This window comes from Ranitomeya imitator, chromosome 4 (genome assembly GCF_032444005.1).
Source record: "Ranitomeya imitator isolate aRanImi1 chromosome 4, aRanImi1.pri, whole genome shotgun sequence".
Lineage (NCBI taxonomy): Eukaryota > Metazoa > Chordata > Amphibia > Anura > Dendrobatidae > Ranitomeya > Ranitomeya imitator.
In genome coordinates, this window is record NC_091285.1 from 438,901,969 (window position 1) to 438,923,238 (window position 21,270).

A 21,270-nucleotide genomic window follows, 5' to 3' on the forward strand; every position below is an offset into this window, starting at 1 on the left:
AAGGATAATATAGCTTTCATTACAAAATCTTCAGTTTTACTCTTTAGTTGATGCAAAAGTAATTACACGCCACGTCAAAAACTACTACGTCTAGTATATTATACGATCTCCATGATTTTTAAGGACAGCACCAAGTCTTTTAGACATGGAATGAACAAGTTGGCAACATATTGCTAAATCTATATTTTTTCCCATTCTTCAAGAATTACCTTTTTTTAGGGCCTGGATGCTGGAAGGAGAGTGATGACAACTTGTCTCTTCAGAATTTCTCATAGGTGTTTGATTGGGTTCAGTACAGGAGACATACTTGGCCACTGTATCACTTTCACCCTTCAGAAACACAGCAGTGCGTTTTGAATCATTGTCAGGTTGGAAAACGTCTACGAAGTGCACAGAGTGATGCTGGCATCGCCTCCTTCAATACAGTGCAGTACATCTGTGAATTCATGAAGCCTTCATTGAAATATAGCTCATACAGCTCCACATAAGGACACTGCCACCTCCATGTTCCATCTTCTAAATACATGGTGCCTACAGTGAAACATGATGGTGGCAATGTACTTATGTGGGGCTGTATGAGTGCTACTGTGTCGGGGGAGGGGATGGGTGGTGTGGCGGCTACATTTCATTAATGGCTTCATGAATTTACAGATGTAGTGCTCTATATTGAAAGAGATGATTCTACCATTGCCCCATTCCCTTTGTAAACATTCAGTTTTCCAGCATAACATAAAAATCCAAAACACACATCTAAGGTCACTGTTATATTTCCAAAGGGTGAACTTGTCCTTTCCATGTCAAGAAGACTTAGTGATTGCCTTAAAAAAATCATAGAGGCTTTACAAAATACTAGATGGAGTTGTTTCTGATGTGGGGTGTATTCATTTTTGCATCACCTAATTTTAGTAAAACTGAAGTTTTTAATGAAACTTATATTATTAACCTTTCATGTTATGAATTAAAACTATGTTCTGTAAAACTCAGTCTTGTCAAAATGTTGAAATTTGTTCTTGTATTCAGTGAGATTGATTCAAATCTTACGTTTCAAAGTGTGTGCACTCATTTAGTCTGAGTACTATATCGATAATTTGAAGACCAATCGTTACTTTACTTGCATACCTTCCACTTCGTGCTTGCAAGTGCTGGAGAGAAGACTCGTGTTATATTCTGGCAATATAACATCAGTATTTTCAGTATATTCAGTATATTCTGAAACTTAACATGGACAAAACAGAATTCATCATCTTTCCCCCATCTCACGCGACCCCCCCAACGAACCTATCCATTACAGTGCATGGCTGCCCACTCTCCCCAGTCCCACAAGCTCGCTGCCTCCGGGTAATCCTCGACGCTGATCTCTCCTTCAAACCACATATCCAAGCCCTTTCCACTTCCTGCCGACTTCAACTCAAAAATATTTCACGAATCCGTTCATTCCTCAACCAAGAATCTGCAAAAACCCTAGTCCATGCCCTCACCATCTCTCGACTTGACTACTGCAACCTCCTGCTCTGTGGCCTCCCCTCTAACACTCTCGCACCCCTCCAATCTATTCTAAACTCTGCTGCCCGACTAATCCACCTGTCCGCTCGCTATCCCCTGGCCTCTCCCCTCTGTCAATCCCTTCACTGGCTCCCCATTGCCCAGAGACTCCACTACAAAACCCTAACCATGACGTACAAAGCCATCCACAACCTGTCTCCTCCATACATCTGTGACCTCGTCTCCCGGTACTTACCTACACGCAACCTCCGATCCTCCCAAGATCTCCTTCTCTACTCCCCTCTTATCTCCTCTTCCCACAATCGTATACAAGATTTCTCTCGCGTATCACCCCTACTCTGGAACTCTGTACCACAACATATCAGACTCTCGCCTACCATCGAAACCTTCAAGAAGAACCTGAAGGCCCACCTCTTCCGACAAGCCTACAACCTGCAGTAACCACCGATCGACCAAACCGCTGCATGACCAGCTCTATCCTCACCTACTGTACTCTCACCCATCCCTTGTAGATTGTGAGCCTTTGCAGGCAGGGTCCTCACTCCTCCTGTACCAGTTATGACTTGTATTGTTTAAGATTATTGTAATTGTTTTTATTATGTATACCCCTCCTCACATGTAAAGCGCCATGGAATAAATGGCGCTATAACAATAAATAATAATAATAATATTTGATCTCATAGTGGTGTTTCTTTCAGCATCAGGTGTACCTGGAAAAGGAAGCCGTACTCCTGATTTGGGACCCCCACCTGGAGGTAGTAGCTTATCTGACTTTTTTCTTTTTCATTACCAGTAGGCCAGAACAGAAATACTAGTGTATTAATTCTATGGAAATAACCATATTTAAACTTTTACAGGCAATAATAGTCCACATGGGAGTCCAACCTCCTTGGATCAGAACATGCTGCTCACAATCATTGTGTCTCTTGGAGTTATAATGGTCTTAGTGGCTGTGGTCATCGCAGCCATATGTTCTCGGCGCTCCAGCTCCCATCATAAAAAGTGAGTACCGTAATATAGCTGCTTTGTATGGTTCCATAATTAGTATATTTGGACTGCAGTCATTTCTAAATCTCTGTTATGAACCATGTGTTATTTTTGACATCTCAAACATGTGGTTCATATATATTTTACGTTTGTTGAAAAGTTAATTTCTTGAACCCCTTAACTGTTCATATTGACTTTGGTTATAAGGAAAAGGGCTGCATGTAAGTCGGTGAATGGATCCCATAAATACAAGAGTAACTCAAAGGATGTAAAGCCTCCTGACCTCTGGATTCACCATGAGAGATTGGAGTTAAAACCAGTGGATAAATCTCCAGAGACTAATCCAATGCTAACAGACAGCACCTTGCCTCGATCGCCACAGGACCTCACCCCAGGAGATAGCACCACAGAAGGCAGCATTCACCAGCACAGCAATTCATACAGAGGTGATGAGAAACATGGTTTAGAGTATCCTGCTTCGAGCAAGGGTTGGACACCGTGACCATGGCGGTCCCTTCCAACTCTTAAAATTCTATGAACATGACTCACAATGGGGCATAATTATCAAGCTAAATGCACCAGTCTTTCATGACATGCACATTATTTATGGCATGTATTAGACATTTTTTACACCTTGTCTGACAAAAGGGCATAGGCTTGCTGAAAAAGGTATGGCTGATTGGAAAAGGTGCTGGGCTTAATGGGCGATACAATGCACAAAAATGTGCACCAGAGTTGTGGCTCATATTTCTTGGACAAATAAGCCAAGAAAAAAGTGGTTTAAACTTTGACTTTAGAGTCTTAAAATTAGACCAGTTTATCCAATATCATAAACCAGCTTAATAAATATGGTGCATAAGACTTCTCTAGTCTGTTTGTATTGTTTAAGGATTAGACCATTGATAAACATGCCTCATTGGGTTTTCTGATGAGGATGATGAAAACGTAGAGCTACATGGATGTATAAATAATTGAGTGCCAATTTTTCTTTCTAGGCCTGGAATCTGAGGATTCTGTGTCCTCACTTGCTGGACGACGAGGGATGAGACCTAAAATAATGATGCCGTTTGACTCGCAACCTCCACAACGTGAGTACTTGGATAGGGCACACGTCTCTGTTTGCTGTGCCTGCTTGTCAGCTGTCGGGTATCTGCTTCTAAACTGCAGCTGTCTAACATCGGGCTAATTCTCAGGTCTAGAGCTGAAAAGTGTTATGTGAAGTTTTGTCCTCCGATAAGCAGTTGTTAAAGAAGGTCAAATAGATAGCGGTGTTATTTATTGTGTATCTGGTGTTGGATGTTCTCCATCATGATCGTGTCTTCCATATACTTTTACAGTCATAGGGCCATCTGCAAATCCTACCATATGGTTGTCTCCATCTATGGTTCCATGTATTCTTGTTCCCCACTTATGTCTTTGATCCCATGCTTGTGTGTGATTTTCACTATCAGTTTCTAACCACCGGCTCCTATTGTCTTGGTTACCATACCACCATCCCCTACATCACTGCATTATGCAAGCATTCACCATTCTGTCTCTGTTTCAGCGGTTGTCAGTGCCCATCCCATTCATTCCATCGATAATTCTCATTTCCGTTCTGTACCTGGGTTCATGCTGCACGTGCTGGGTGGTGCTCCTCAGGCTACAGGTGAGAGAAAAAACAATATTGATATTAGTTGAGCATTCCTTTTTGTGGATTCCGCACATGACGTTTTGGGGTTTCCACTGTATTGTAAAGGGAATCTGTCACCGTGTCTTTGCCATTTAATCTGAGAGCAGCTTTAAGTAGAGACAGAGGCCCTGATTCCAGTGATGTATGATTTACTGGGCTGCTTGCTCTAGTTTAAAAAAAAAAAAAATAAACTTTATTAGCAAGATATTCACTAGAGGACTAGTAAATCTGTTGCCATTTTTGTCCTCCATCTCCGATTATCAGCTTTCTGCCTATGCGCAGTGTACACAGAAAACTGCCAATCAGATGTGTGGGTGGGGTTATACAGAGCTCAGCATTTAGTGAATTGCTAGATCTGCAACAGTGATCTTTTAAAAGTTGCATCAAACAGCCCAGTAACTGATACATTACTGGAATCAAGGTCTCTGCTCCTACTTTATGCTGCTCCCAGATGGCGTAGCAAAAACCTGGTGACAGATTCCATTTAAGGGCTGAAAGTATTTTTAAAAAAGCACTGTAGACAATCCTGTACTTGGTTGCTTTTTTGCAGAAAATTCTGCAATATTGTTCACAAGATTTTAGTTTCTTTCCCTATGTTAGAAACAACTACTAGGGTCAAAGTTGTAATTGGAAGCAAGTTATTAGTTATTTCACACCTTTGTAAATATTGTCAATGACTAAGGATTGTGTTGTGCTTAGAATTCAATATTTCTGTGCCGCGCTGACGTCGTGGTTCCTTCTCACCAGTGACTGATGGCTTGCATGAATACGTGGCAGCCATCAATGACTGCTGGGATGGATTGGCACGTGAATACAGAAGACTAAGGACTGGGAGATCACTGTGTATAGGACACAGAGTAGAGGGGATCAACAGCGGAGTATGACACTTCCACTTTTATTTATGATCCATTGAAACTACTTGAGATCTGGATTTAAGAAACAATGATTTACAAACGCTATAGGCCTATTATTGCCACCGACCATTTTTCCCACAGTGCATTAAAAAATGAAGCGGTTAAATATCTTTTTAGTTTGGGCACACAGTCAGTGCTACTGACCATCAGCTCTTTTATTCAGGATTTCTGGCTCTGCTAACAGTTAACAGCAGTACAGGCCACACCACTGATTGTCAGCGTTCTGTGTGCATTTATATATTGAAGGAAAACTGCGAATCAGTTGTGGAGTGTGGTTGGACTAGGAAGCATGAGGCCAGTGGTCCTGTAGTGATCATCTCCTGCTGATAAAACACTATATTGAAACAGTAAACTACAGCCTAGTAAGTGACACCACTGGAATCAGGGTCTCTGCCCCTACATTATGGTGCTCTCAGATTATATAGCAAAAACCTGCTGACAGATTCCCTTTAATAAGTCTGTCTGTGATGGCAACATGTTTTTAGGTCAGCATTGTGCAGCAGTCACGTGCCCTGATATAACTACCAGCAAGCAAGTTCCTGGTTCTACCAAAACACTATCATCTAGCAAAACATTCTCTGTTTGGTTCCCGCAAAATAACCAACTTGGTATATGTCCCCCCTCCAATAAAAATTTGAACCTGGTCTTCCTTCCTTGCATCCACCAGCTTGTTCTCTTCCTCCCCCTCCGTGGAAAAACAAACATAATAAATATGAAGACGTCCTACAGTTAGAAAACATTACCACTATACAAGTAACACACACTCCCATATGTAACTGGACATAACCCAATGTGCTAACTGAAATCTCACCAATTTATATAAGGAATAAATAATACTGCATAACCATGACCACTGCCATTAGCACCACATAGTGACTGAATACTGCCATGCTCGCAGGTAACGTCCCCTCTGATTGTTGTTGTTCATTTCCATCCCACTCAAACCACCCTAAAGGCGTCTTCTATCCATGTCTTGCACCTTCACCATTTTCCCCACCTGTACACAACCATCCATAGTGCAGCTGACCGTAATAATCCCACCCCCAATTGCCACACAAAGTGAAAGTACCCCACTTGTGTGTCACCCTCTAAAGCAGTAGTGTCCCTTTGTGCCCCCGTTTTGTCCATATTGTAAGTGTCCCCTTTGTGCATCTACACAATATTAATGACCCCTTACTGCTCCCATACAAAAGTGTCACATTTTTTGCACCCATACAATATTCATATCCCCTCTGTGCGCCCTTACAAAAATTGTCTCATTTTGTGCCTCCATACAGATGTCATACTGAAAAGCAACATGGCACTCCACATACATGTACGGGTGCGTGGGTAAGATGCCACTTCTTAGTTCACAAACAATTGCTTTGATATTACTTTATCAGACAGCACTGAGTTCACCTTCATCCAGTCAGTAAAGTGGAGAGTAACACAAAAGGGAGAGGTGGCATCTAATGATTAACCGCTTAAGGACTGGGGGAGATTTTTTTTTTATTTTTTATTTTTTTTTTCACAGTATTTGTTAGTTGACCTTGCGATTGCCTGATCGCTTGTACTGTACCCAGCAGTACTATGGTATTGCTGTGTATAGCAAGAACTGCGATCTCCTATGAAGGCTAGTCATGGTCTGGCTTTCACAGGAGCACTGCCATGACAACCACAGGGGTCTTCAGCAGATCCCTGGCCATCATGGCAACCGTTCGCTGCCCCGCGATCATATCACTGGCACGCCAAAGGGCAAATAGAATAGTGTGCCCGCTGCAGGCATGCACTCAGTGTTGCTGTCAGATTGACTGCGAAACTTGACAAGTTAACAGCAGCGGGTGGAGCCCTGCTTGATCCGCGGATGTTGGGGAAGAGTCAGGCGGCTGTATAACTCAGACAGGGATCGCAGCTCAGCGCTCTGACTGGCCAGCGGCTATCCCCTCCTGAGCATGACGGCTGCATAGAAATACATGCGGTCACTCTTGGGTGGGGATAGCCGCTGACCAGTCTGAGCATTGCCCATCGCCATCCAAGTTCTATTGCTTTCTGACTCTTAAATTAGCCATTATCTTCTTCTAAAGGAACTCAACCATCTTGAGCTTTCATCAGACTCAAGAGACTGCATATTGCACACCCTGTATGTTATGTTGTGAAGTGGTTAATGTGTATACAATCCAACGCAAACATACAAAGTAACTTCAACTTTTCAATGCAATTGTTTTGGCGTTGTGTTTTTTTCTAATTTGTGTACAAATATCATGTCCCCTTTTTGCTCTCGTGCAATAATCTGGTGTCCTTTGTGACTCCAAACAATACTCGTGTCCACCTTCATTCACCTGTCCAATATATGTCCTCCTTTATGCCCCCATACAATGATTGTCTCTCTTTGAGTCCTCCCATGCTCAGATTTTTAATAAGAAATAATGAAAAAAAAATTCCATGACAAGCTTTGTGGTACTCCTCCTCCTCCTCTCTGCGTCCTGTGCATTCCTGACCTTTGGTAGGCCACAGATCTAAAGCAGTGCAGTGAGCCGAGGGCTGTCTGCTCTGCAACACGTTTTAACTGTGCCCACTTTCTGACGATGCAGTTAAAGAAGTTGTCTGCTACTTGGACAACTTCTTGTTATACCCTAAGCCTGGCCCCGATAAAATAATAAAGCCAATACTCTCCTCCCGCGGGGTCGGCCCTCGCTCACCCGGGGCTCCCACGCTGTTATTGTGACACTATCGGTGCCTACTGTTGAATTGAGCATGAAGAGGAAGTCCGAGATCTGTTGCAGCCCGGACTTCCTCTTCATGTTCGATTTTTTTCGAAGGTGGAGACAGTGACACCAGCACTGAATGGGTCTCGGCGTCACGTGTCACAACAACCGCACGGAAGCTCCGGGAGAATGGAGTGCCAACAACGTGTGAACGGCGCCAGCACAGGAGGTGAGTATAGGTTTATTATTTTATGAGGGCAAAACATTTTGATCAAGAAGGGGTTTGTCCTAGTAGTGGACAACCCCTTTAAAAGCAATATGTGGCCGGGAAATCGTGCGGGCCTCCTGCTCCACTGGATCTGGTTGCAGTCAGTTTCTCAGTATGTTTGTCACCGCTTTTCCCCTATCAGTGTTTGGCAATTATACCACTTTTAGATCTATATCATAACACTTGGGCATATATACGTGTTTTTTTTTATTGTTGGACTAACACTCCTATCTTTTAACCATTTAGAGTCTGTCCGTCACACTCCCAGCTGTGATACAGTAGTGGCTGCATCATCCTCTTCACAGACTGGTCCTGAAGACCCCGATCCCCCAGGAGGGAGTTTTCTGCCTGGTTCAATGGATGAGGATTCTGGTCCCGGCATTCCTACCGCACATATCAGACCATCTCATCCCTTAAAGAGCTTTGCAGTGCCAGCTGTTCCTGTGCCAGCGCCTGGCTCAGCCTATGAACCGTTGCCTAGCTCTCCACTATTGGCACAGCAAGGTAAATTGAAGGAATTCACAAAGTATGCTTGCTTATCCTGTATGCTTGCTTATCCTGTATGCTTGCTTATCCTGTATGCTTGCTTATCCTGTATGCTTGCTTATCCTGTATGCTTGCTTATCCTGTATGCTTGCTTATCCTGTATGCTTGCTTATCCTGTATGCGTGCTTATCCTGTATGCGTGCTTATCCTGTATGCGTGCTTATCCTGTATGCGTGCTTATCCTGTATGCGTGCTTATCCTGTATGCGTGCTTATCCTGTATGCTTGCTTATCCTGTATGCTTGCTTATCCTGTATGCTTGCTTATCCTGTATGCTTGCTTATCCTGTATGCGTGCTTATCCTGTATGCGTGCTTATCCTGTATGCGTGCTTATCCTGTATGCGTGCTTATCCTGTATGCGTGCTTATCCTGTGTGCTTGCTTATCCTGTGTGCTTGCTTATCCTGTATGTGTGCTTATCCTGTATGCGTGCTTATCTTGTATGCGTGCTTATCCTGTATGCGTGCTTCTGCATGCTTGCTTATCCTGTATGCTTGCGTATCCAGTTGTGTCTTTGTGTGATTTATTTTGCTGTATTTCCAGCTCCCTCTGCGCTCTCAGTGAAAACTGCATCGCTTGGGACCTTGGGAAGAGTTCGCCCTCCACTTCAGGTTACGGTGCCCAGTGCCCCTGAACCACTAGAGACCAGCAGGATGCTTGAGGGCTCAGAATGTGTATGTATATTCTTCTTCCACTACCTTTTTATTAGATAATTTTTTTTAATATTAAACATATTTTGTAATATATATTTAACATAAGCTTGTTCGCTGTTCACCATCACTTTGTGTGTCTTCAGCTTTGCGTGGTGGTCCAGTTGCTGATTTTCCCCCATTTAGTTGAAATAAGGGAAGATATCAATACAGGTTTGCACAAATCAGAGGCACATTGGATTAAAAATAACATCTTTCAGAGGCTTTTAGTCAGTGCTTCTTGATGGCAGCAGAAGGTTTTTCAGAAAATACCAAAAAAGTGTAAATGGCAATAAAAAGAATTATTGATAAGACTTCACTCTAAAGGGAATGTTACAACTTCTATTTTTGCTTTAATAATTATATAATTATTTATTTTAAAAACAATATAAAATATGCATCTATTATCTTTCTGCAACCACTGAGGCTGCCATTTTTATTTGCTGGTGTTTAATTGTCTGACCGCTTCACTCATACATCACAGATACGGCCGCCCCAGGCCATAGGAGCCTGCCTTCAGTATGCGACTGCATCTCATACACTGTGGCTGCCTCAGCTGGGAACTGGGCTGTCCAGTCCAAAGCTGTGGGGGGAGCCAGGTGCCATTTTTTGCTTCCCATAGCTGTGCTCTAAGATACAATTTTCCCCCTGTCACAGCTCAGTGTTCAGTAGTGAGCGGTGACAGGTGGTGCTGGGCAGTCACCGCCACAGCCGTGCCCTGAGCAGTGAGAGCAGTGCTGACGTCTTCCAGTGGTGAGGACAGCTCGGTAGCCGGACATGAGCCGTACAATGTCAGTCTGCTGACCTGTGCTCACCGCAGTGTTCAGAGCACAGTAAAAACGAAAAAATGATCATGCTGCTGTGCCCTGAACACTGACTTGGCTGTTCTCAGTCAATGTAAAAACTCATTCAGAAATCTTTACATTACAGACATCTGAATGAGGTTTTACTCGGATTGAGCAGAGCCACGTATCTAAGCCCCCGTCATGTGTGACGCAGTCTGCTGAGCTGTGTATCTAAGCCCATCATGTGTGGAGTAGCCATGTATCTAAGCCTGTTGTGTGTGATGCAGGGGACTGAGCAGAGCCACGTATCTAAGCCCCGTCATGTGTGATGTAGTTGGCTGAGCCGTGTATCTAAGCCCATCATGTGTAAAGCAGCTATGTATCTAAGCCTGTTGTGTGTGATGCAGGGGACTGAGCAGAGCCACGTATCTAAGCCCCGTCATGTGTGATGTAGTTGGCTGAGCCGTGTATCTAAGCCCATCATGTGTAAAGCAGCTATGTATATAAGCCTGTTGTGTAATGCAGGGGACTGAGCAGAACCACGTATCTAAGCCCCGTCATGTGTGATGCAGTCTGCTGAGCCGTGTATCTGAGCCCACCATGCGTGTTGCAGCATACTGATCCGTGTATCTAATCCTGTCATATGTTGCACAGCTTGCTGAGCCATGTATGTGTGACACAGGCCGTATAGATAATCCTACCATGTGGCATACAGAGAAACTATTGAAGAATACAGCGGGTTCATCCACTTGTAAAATTTCCAACTTCTTTATTTAGTATCCATTAAAAAAAATCTTTTGGTGGTTTCACAGACGATCACTTTACTCACCAACAAAATGGCTGCGCACTGTGATCCTAAACTTCATCCTCCCTTGTCGTTTTGCAAACCGCCACAAATGGAGGGAAGCGGTGACATTAGACCCATGGAGCAGATCTGCTTTTATTGCAATCATAATGCGAGCTCGCACTACACTTGGTTTTCATGGCAAATTTCAACAGCTGCTCCCCCTGGTGTATCTACGTTGAAAATATAAAAACGTTTTTGTTTTTCATATTTTATACAATTAAAAAAAATATATTTTTTTTTTATCAAAACATTTTTCATTTTTTCAGTTGTTGCAAAAAAAAAATTCCCTTTAAATTATGCTTTTCTAATACATACATAATTAACGTAAAAAAATGCTTACATTTATTTCCGGTCATCAATTTTTATCCATTGACACTATTTTCGTTTTGTTTTCAAGAAACTTCTTTTGTTATCACGAAGCACAGACTAACTGCCTTTGACAGATATTATTTTTAATATTTTGAGCCTTTGATATCTGCAATATTTTAATTCATACATACATACATATATGTGTATGTGTAAAGAATGTTGCAGATTTGTGAATCAAATCGATATTTGATGTGACCATCCATTGCAAAACTCTAACAATTGTTCTAGGTTACCTTGCATGCAGTTTTTGAATGAATTCAGCAGGAAGGTTGTTCCAAACATTTTGGAGAACCAACCATAGTTGTTCTGTGGATGAAGACTTGTGCCAATCCATCTGTCTCTTTATGTCATCCCATACAAACTCGATGTTGATAAGCACTTTTGGAGGCCAGAGCATCACTTCCAGGACTCCAAAGGTCATTGTTCTGCTGCAGAATAAATTGATATCCAATTATTTGCCTCCCAAATGATATTACATTTCTCAGCATTTACGAAACCATTAATCCTAAGAAAATCTAAAAGCTTTATTTGCCGAACTGCAGCCTCAAACTTGAAATAAACCTCCACCATGATTCACTGCTTCCTGCAGACATTCACTATTGTTCCGCTCTCCACCCCGTCACTGAAAAAGCTGCCTTCTGGTATAGTCATTTTGTCTCATCAGTCCAGAGCACATGCTGCCATTTTTCTGCACTCCAGATTTTGTTTTTGTGTAGAGTTGAATTACTTGGCCTTGTTCCCATATCAAAGGGTATGACCTTTTGGCCACATATCTTCGGAGAAGTCTGGCCAAAAGTTGTCTTCATAGAACAGTAAATTGGTTTGGTTGGGTCCCAATGATTGCTGTCAGTTCTGAGTTGTGCTTACTTCCCTTTGAAATCAGAAGATGTCCATGCCTATGTTTGATTGCACTATTCTTCTTTCGCCCACCACTGAATCTCGTTGCCGTTTTATTGGTGTCCTCCATGTTAAGAAATACATATACGGTACTTAGGGAGGCATTTGACTGGCTCCAAATTTATTCTGATGCTGGACATTGACCCCAAACATACAGCCAACTTGATTAAGAGTTTTCCAAAGTGAAGAACAAGGAGTCCTTGAAGTGAAGATACGGCCAACACAAAACCCTCATCACAGCATCATTGAGTCTGTTTGGTACTTCATGAAGAGGCAGAAGCTTTTATGCAAGCCTGCATCCACACAAGATCTGTGGTTATTCACCGAAGATGCTTGGAACAACCTCCCTGCCGAGCTCCTTTTAAAAATTCTATGAAAGTGTACCTAGAAGAACCAGGGCTGTTTTGAAGATAAAGGGTGGTCACACCAAATATTGATTTGATTTATATTTTTTTGTTCGTTCCCTTTGCACTTTAATTGATAAAATTTGTTTTTTTTCCTCTCAGAGCTATGAACCAGACGAGTTAAGCAAAGAGATGGCTCACCTTGAAGGCCTGATGAAGGATCTGAACGCCATAACCACAGCATGAAAGAACACATCCCCACCACAGAGGCATACTTGACACTGTATGGACAGAGGCAGTTCAGCCCTTCAAGGGCCTTTTGTGCCACACCAAAATGTACAGACTAGAAGCAAGTGGGGAGCCCAGGCTGTTTCTACTGTGGCCACCACCAAGGGCTGAGGCCTGGTATGCTGTACCTTATTTCCTCTGATTTATAAGATTTTTGCGGGGTTTATATGAAACAAAAAAAGAGAAATTTTATGTAATCCATGGAGGAATATTGTGTATTGCCATTGCTTTTGTTCTTTTTACCGCGGATGGGTCATCACCCTGTTGCTGTGGCTCAGTATTACGCCCCACGTTGTGGCCAGCAGGAATTCAAAAGGACGGTTGTATTTTGTGCAGTGTTTCTAGGCTGCAGAGCACATCAGTTGGCAGCAACTCCCCCTCCAGCCTCTGTGAGACTTAAAACAGTGTTACTCCCCCACCATTCCTAAATTTTGGCTAGATGTTTTTTCCACATCTCCGTCCATTTTGAAGGCTTGAGACCTGATGAGGTAACTGTATTGAACTGCTGCAGCTGGATGGAGGCTCGGATCTGTGCAGAACATGTGAGCTCTAAAGACGGAACGGTTTCCTCATTTGCGAACACGGAGAAGCCTTTGGTCATACCTGTCAGTAGTGGCTACGAGAAGAGACATAAAGGAGCCTTCTTTTAACAAAGCTGGTTTCAGCACTTTCACATATCAAATTTTCCATCTTGTGTGACTTCCTTGTGTTGTAAATGAAATCCACCATCCCCACATATCCTTCTGTATATTGTCCTATTCTCCACTGCACCCTGTCTTTTCTGTACAGAAATTCATTTTTTTTATTGCTTTCTCTGTAGTGTTTAGAATGTATCTTTTTATTGTGACTTTTTTTTATAACATCATGATTATTATTTGGTATTGGATTTCAATACACTTTTTTTATTCAATCAAATTGTTTTCGATGGTCTTGTGTGCTGTTGTATTCTGACAGCCGAACAGGTCGACAGTTCTTTATCGGGAGCAATCGCACCTACACATGTAAGCATTAGGTATGTCCTATAGTTCTAGATCCAAACAACTTCTTATAAGCTTACAAGTGGTTAGTTTAACCCTTTCAAACAAAACCCTGTTTTCACTTTCCTGACCAGGCCAAGTTTTTCAAATCAAATATGAGATGTCACTTTGTGGTATTAACTTTAGAATACTTTCACATGTCCCAGCTATTCTGAGAATTTTTTCAGGACATTGTACTGTGTGGTAAATTTTAGGTTGATCTGATTTTTGTTTATTTATGAAAATATCAGAAATTTTACAATTTTAAATATTTTTAAACTTTAGGGTAAGTTCACACATGGCGTTTTTGCTGCTTTTTTTTATGCTAATTTTCAGCTGCTTTTTACAGTACCAGCAAAGCCTATGACATTTCAGAAATCTCATGCACACACATTGTTTTTTTGTGTGATCAGTATTTTGTGCTTTTCTGCGTTTTTGGGACATAGTGCATGTCACTTCTTTCAGCGTTTTTCCAGTGTTTTTTCAACGTTTTCCACCCATTGACTTGAATGGATGGTGAAAAACTGCTGCTAATACGCAAGGTTGACGTTTCTTGCAGCGTATTTGCTGCAGAAAAGTGAAGGACAGCCAGATGTGACGTCACACTCGGCTCTGCTACCTCCAAATGGCAGGCTGCATTATTCGCCATGCAGCCTGTCATCCAGCAGAGCGGATCCGATCCCCATTCACTTGAAGGGGGGGCCTGACATTACAGTGTTTGATACGCTATCATACGCATGACAGCCCGGCAAACACTGCTTCTAATCAGCGGGGAAATCATCCCTGCTGGTCAGAGAGCTGCGGCTCCCACGCTGTCAGAAGACAGCGCGAAGCGCTCAGCTGTGATCGGAGGTATAAACTTCACCTCCGTTCACTGGTGTCAGCTGATGGGATTACTGTTCCCATCATCTGACACCTACATCCGCTAATTACAGTGAGAGCAGGAGCGGCAGATGGGAGTTTTCATCTGCCGCTCCTGCGCTATAAATAAATAATAATAAAAAAAAGAGCGGTGTGGGTTCCCCTCTAATTTTGATAACCAGCCAGAAAAAAAATCACAGCTGGGGACTGCAACCCTCAGCTGTCAGCTTCAGCAAGGATAGTTATCAATATTTATTTAAATAAATAATTTTAAAAAACGGCTTGTGGTCTCCCCATTTTTTACAACCAGCTTTGCTGGTTGGGGGCTGGTATTCTCAGGCTGGTAAGGGGCCATTGATATAGGCCCCCCAGCCTAAAAATAGCGGCCCGCAGCTCCCCAGAAGAGGCGCATCTATTAGATGCCCAATTCTGGCACTTTCCCCGGCTCTTCCCACTTGCCCTGTAGCAGTGGCAAGCTGGGTAATGAGGAGTTAATGTCACCTTACTGTTGTAATGTGACACTAAGCCAGCTTAGTAATGGAGAGGTGTCCATAAGACACCTATCCATTACTAATCCTATAGCAGTTAAAGGGTTAAATAAAACACACACATGCAGAAAAAAGTTTCAATGAAATAAAACACACAGTTTTGCAATCTTTTTATTGCTCTGCCATTCCAAGCGAAGCCATCGATCTTCTGTAATAAAAATAAAATAAAAAAGCAAAAGTATACTCCCTGATCCATCGTAGTCCAATATAACGAGTGTCCCACTCAGTATCTGGGGGAGATAACGCTTACAACCGGGAGCGCTGCTAATGCGACTGCTCCCGGCTGTAAGCTACTGGGGAATGAATGAGACGGAGCAGGCTCAGGAACGAGCGGTGATATCACCGAGCCTGCGCTCCCTCACAGCCTGACCTGAGGTAACCTCTGGACCGTCGGAAAATGCAGGTGAAGAGGTTACCGCAGGTAATGTATCGATCTATTCTATCAATCTATCCATTCTATCAATCTATTCATTCTATCTATTCTATCAATCTATTTATTCATTCTAGCTATTCTATCTATATTCATTCTATCTATTCTCTCAAACTATCTATTCAATCTATCATTCTATCAAAATATTCTATCAATCTATCTATTCATTCTATCTACAGGAAGTTATTTTTTTTCTCCGTGTGCACTCAACTTAATTGGCATGCACAAAGTGAAAACAAAAGCATGAAAAAACACACCTAAACGCGGCAAAAAAACGCACCTAAACCTGCGTTCTTTCCTGCCACGATGATGCAGAAAAAAAGCCGCAAAAACGCCCTGTGTGAACTTCTTAAAATGCTAATCTCAAGTTGTTGAATTGCTTCAATTAGCATGAAAATAAGTCCACTGCTATCTTTATGCACTATGCAGATTGCAGACATAGCAGTTACGGTAGATGAATATCTTTTAGCACTTTAGTACAGTTTATGCTCATCCCATTCCAGATTGGGAAAATTCATGATTATTGAGCCCTTCCCAGCCTAAAATACCATCACATTAGATGCACCAATTTTTGAGCTTTATTTTACTCTTCTCGATTGCTTTGGTGTCAGTTGGGGTAATGGGGCTTAGGATAGTAAAAATCTTACAGGAGGAGGGGTTTGTCTTTATGTAAAGTCTTGTCTAAAGTCCACTTTAAGGGAGGATATTAACGAAGGGAATGAGGATATCGAGTTCATATGGGTCGAAATACATGGAGGGAAAAATAGTAACAATTCTCAAATATAACAGAAATCATGGAAAGTTTACTACTAAGGCAGATAGATGAAACTGCAACCCATAATGAAGTTCTTGTTATGGGGGACTTTAACTACCCGGATATTACCTGGGAAACAGAGACCTGCAAAACCCATAAAGGCAACAGGTTTCTGCTAATAAACCAAGAAACATTATCTATCTAATATATAATTGCCTAGAATACTACTTCCTGCAATTTGTGCCAACTTCCGTGGCTTTGTCCGGAGCTAATGTCCGGAGCTAATGTCCGGAGCTAATGTCCGGAGATAAGTGACATCAACAGTGTCCAGTGTCTGATTGGTTGCCGCCTGCTGCGTGCAGGTGTGATTTTTGAATTTTTACCTCACAGCAAGATTCTACTGCGTGGAGGCGGGCCCAGTGACGTTGCTCTTCAAGCTCCTGCCGAATTTCGTCAAAAAAATGATAATACCATTTACCAAAACTATATATATTTAGTTGTGAAGTGGTTCAGTGACATTTTCACACCAATTTTGAACTTTTGTTTGGTGTTTTCTCCATATACTGCCTATTATTTTTGTTCTTTCTTACTTTTATTTATTAATTGTATTATTCTTACATTTGAATAAATAAAGTATATATGGATTCTAGACTCCCGATTCTTTAGAATCGGGCTGCCATCTAGTCTATATCTATATATATAATTGTCTAAGGGTTTTTCCGTCTGTCTGTCTGTCTGTCTGTCTGTCTGTCTGTCTGTCTGTCTGTCTGTCCTGGAAATCCCGGCTCTCTGATTGGTCGAGGCCGCCAGGCCTCGACCAATCAGAGACCGGCACAGCATCGACGCAGACATCCCGCGTCTCTGATTGGTCGAGGCCGCCAGGCCTCGACCAATCAGCGACGGGCACAGCGACGATGATGTCATAAAGGACGTAGACATCCTGCGTCTCTGATTGGTCGAGGCCGCCGGGCCTCGACCAATCAGAGACCGGCACAGCATCGACGTAGAAATCCCACGTCTCTGATTGGTCGAGGCCGCCACTTCTGTATTGATCAGTCCTCCTGACACTTCTATATTGATCAGTCCTCCTGATACCTCTATATTGATCAGTCCTCCTGACACTTCTATATTGATCAGTCCTCCTGACACTTCTATATTGATCAGTCCTCCTGACACTTCTATATTGATCAGTCCTCCTGACACCTCTATATTGATCAGTCCTCCTGACACTTCTATATTGATCAGTCCTCCTGACACCTCTATATTGATCAGTCCTCCTGACACTTCTATATTGATCAGTCCTCCTGACACTTCTATATTGATCAGTCCTCCTGACACTTCTATATTGATCAGTCCTCCTGACACCTCTATATTGATCAGTCCTCCTGACACTTCTATATTGATCAGTCCTCCTGACACTTCTATATTGATCAGTCCTCCTGATACCTCTATATTTATCAGTCCTCCTGACAGTCCTCCTGACACTTCTATATTGATCAGTCCTCCTGACACTTCAATATTGATCAGTCCTCCTGACACTTCTATATTGATCAGTCCTCCTGATACCTCTATATTGATCAGTCCTCCTGACACTTCTATATTGATCAGTCCTCCTGATACCTCTAGATTGATCAGTCCTCCTGACATTCTATATTGATCAGTCCTCCTGATACCTCTATATTGATCAGTCCTCCTGACACTTCTATATTGATCAGTCCTCCTGACACTTCTATATTGATCAGTCCTCCTGACACTTCAATATTGATCAGTCCTCCTGACACTTCTATATTGATCAGTCCTCCTGACACTTCTATATTGATCAGTCCTCCTGATACCTCTATATTTATCAGTCCTCCTGACAGTCCTCCTGACACTTCTATATTGATCAGTCCTCCTGACACTTCTATATTGATCAGTCCTCCTGACACTTCTATATTGATCAGTCCTCCTGACACTTCTATATTGATCAGTCCTCCTGATACCTCTATATTGATCAGTCCTCCTGACACTTCTATATTGATCAGTCCTCCTGATACCTCTATATTGATCAGTCCTCCTGACATTCTATATTGATCAGTCCTCCTGACACTTCTATATTGATCAGTCCTCCTGATACCTCTATATTGATCAGTCCTCCTGACACTTCTATATTGATCAGTCCTCCTGACACTTCTATATTGATCAGTCCTCCTGATACCTCTATATTGATCAGTCCTCCTGACACTTCTATATTGATCAGTCCTCCTGACACTTCTATATTGATCAGTCCTCCTGACACTTCTATATTGATCAGTCCTCCTGATACCTCTATATTGATCAGTCCTCCTGACAGTCCTCCTGACACTTCTATATTGATCAGTCCTCCTGACACTTCAATATTGATCAGTCCTCCTGACACTTCTATATTGATCAGTCCTCCTGACACTTCTATATTGATCAGTCCTCCTGACACTTCTATATTGATCAGTCCTCCTGACACTTCTATATTGATCAGTCCTCCTGACACTTCTATATTGATCAGTCCTCCTGACACTTCTATATTGACCAGTCCTCCTGACACTTCAATATTGATCAGTCCTCCTGACACTTCTATATTGATCAGTCCTCCTGACACTTCTATATTGATCAGTCCTCCTGACACTTCAATATTGATCAGTCCTCCTGACACTTCTATATTGATCAGTCCTCCTGACACTTCTATATTGATCAGTCCTCCTGATACCTCTATATTTATCAGTCCTCCTGACAGTCCTCCTGACACTTCAATATTGATCAGTCCTCCTGACACTTCAATATTGATCAGTCCTCCTGACACTTCTATATTGATCAGTCCTCCTGACACTTCTATATTGATCTGTCCTCCTGACACTTCAATATTGATCAGTCCTCCTGACACTTCTATATTGATCAGTCCTCCTGACAGTCCTCCTGACACTTCTATATTGATCAGTCCTCCTGACACTTCAATATTGATCAGTCCTCCTGACACTTCTATATTGATCAGTCCTCCTGACACTTCTATATTGATCTGTCCTCCTGACACTTCAATATTGATCAGTCCTCCTGACACTTCTATATTGATCAGTCCTCCTGACAGTCCTCCTGACACTTCTATATTGATCAGTCCTCCTGATACCTCTATATTGATCAGTCCTCCTGACACTTCTATATTGATCAGTCCTCCTGATACCTCTAGATTGATCAGTCCTCCTGACATTCTATATTGATCAGTCCTCCTGATACCTCTATATTGATCAGTCCTCCTGACACTTCTATATTGATCAGTCCTCCTGACACTTCTATATTGATCAGTCCTCCTGACACTTCAATATTGATCAGTCCTCCTGACACTTCTATATTGATCAGTCCTCCTGACACTTCTATATTGATCAGTCCTCCTGACACTTCTATATTGATCAGAAATCAAATAAATATATCAAATAGATATCAAATAAAATAGTGGCATGTTTGACCAAAGCAGCCTGAAAAGTACACACATTTCCCGATGCATCATACTTATAAACAGATGGTATTTGGCCTCCCTCCTATTCTCGACATTTGGAATTTCTAAACTATGTGAATTAAACAATAATCTATATATATAATTGTCTAAGGGTTTTTGCGTCTGTCTGTCTGTCCTGGAAATCCCGGCTCTCTGATTGGTCGAGGCCGCCAGGCCTCGACCAATCAGAGACCGGCACAGCATCGACGTAGAAATCCCGCGTCTCTGATTGGTCGAGGCCGCCAGGCCTCGACCAATCAGCAACGGGCACAGCGACGATGATGTCATAAAGGACATAGATATCCCACGTTTGATTGGTCGAGGCCGCCAGGCCTCGACCAATCAGCAACGGGCACAGTATCGACGTAGATGTCATAATGGTTGCCATGGCGACGATGATGTCCTAAAGGTTGCCTCGACCAATCAGCGACGGGCACAGTCTGCCGCGAATTCTGGAATCATCATTGTCCATATACTACGGGGACATGCATATTCTAGAATACCCGATGCGTTAGAATCGGGCCACAATCTAGTATATAATTGTCTAACGGTTTTTCCGTCTGTCTGTCTGTCTCTCCTGGAAATCCCGGCTCTCTGATTGGTCGAGGCCGCCAGGCCTCGACCAATCAGAGACGGGCACAGCGACGATGATGTCATAATGGTTGCCATGGCGACGATGATGTCATAAAGGTTGCATCGACCAATCAGCGACGGGCACAGTCTGCCGCGAATTCTGGAATCATCATTGTCCATATACTACGGGGACATGCATATTCTAGAATACCCGATGCGTTAGAATCGGGCCACAGTCTAGTCTATATATATAATTGTCTAAGGGTTTTTCCGTCTGTCTGTCTGTCTGTCTGTCTGTCTGTCTGTCTGTCCTGGAAATCCCGGCTCTCTGATTGGTCGAGGCCGCCACTTCTGTATTGATCAGTCCTCCTGACACTTCTGTATTGATCAGTCCTCCTGACACTTCTATATTGATCAGTCCTCCTGATACCTCTATATTGATCAGTCCTCCTGACACTTCTATATTGATCAGTTCTCCTGACACTTCTATATTGATCAGTCCTCCTGACACTTCTATATTGATCAGTCCTCCTGACACTTCTATATTGATCAGTCCTCCTGACACCTCTATATTGATCAGTCCTCCTGACACTTCTATATTGATCAGTCCTCCTGACACTTCTATATTGATCAGTCCTCCTGACACTTCTATATTGATCAGTCCTCCTGACACTTCTATATTGATCAGTCCTCCTGATACCTCTATATTGATCAGTCCTCCTGACACTTCTATATTGATCAGTCCTCCTGATACCTCTATATTGATCAGTCCTCCTGATATCTCTATATTGATC

General features: G+C 42.6%; 1 protein-coding gene across 4 annotated transcripts in view; it reads left to right on the forward strand.

Annotated features, from left to right (window-relative positions):
- The window catches only part of NEO1 (neogenin 1), a 191,636-nt gene extending 177,929 nt beyond the window's left edge, over positions 1-13,707 (forward strand). For 2 of the 4 annotated variants that reach the window (XM_069765629.1, XM_069765628.1), the window contains exons 21-28: positions 2,202-2,258; positions 2,361-2,505; positions 2,698-2,936; positions 3,486-3,578; positions 4,037-4,138; positions 8,275-8,532; positions 9,117-9,247; positions 12,667-13,707. In XM_069765629.1, coding sequence (XP_069621730.1) covers positions 2,202-2,258; positions 2,361-2,505; positions 2,698-2,936; positions 3,486-3,578; positions 4,037-4,138; positions 8,275-8,532; positions 9,117-9,247; positions 12,667-12,750 — 1,109 coding nt within the window. In that variant the 3' untranslated portion in view covers positions 12,751-13,707. The remainder of the gene's footprint in view (positions 1-2,201; positions 2,259-2,360; positions 2,506-2,697; positions 2,937-3,485; positions 3,579-4,036; positions 4,139-8,274; positions 8,533-9,116; positions 9,248-12,666) is intronic. The other 2 variants (XM_069765632.1, XM_069765631.1) reach the window with 1 other exon arrangement.
- The last annotated feature ends 7,563 nt before the right edge of the window (positions 13,708-21,270 follow it).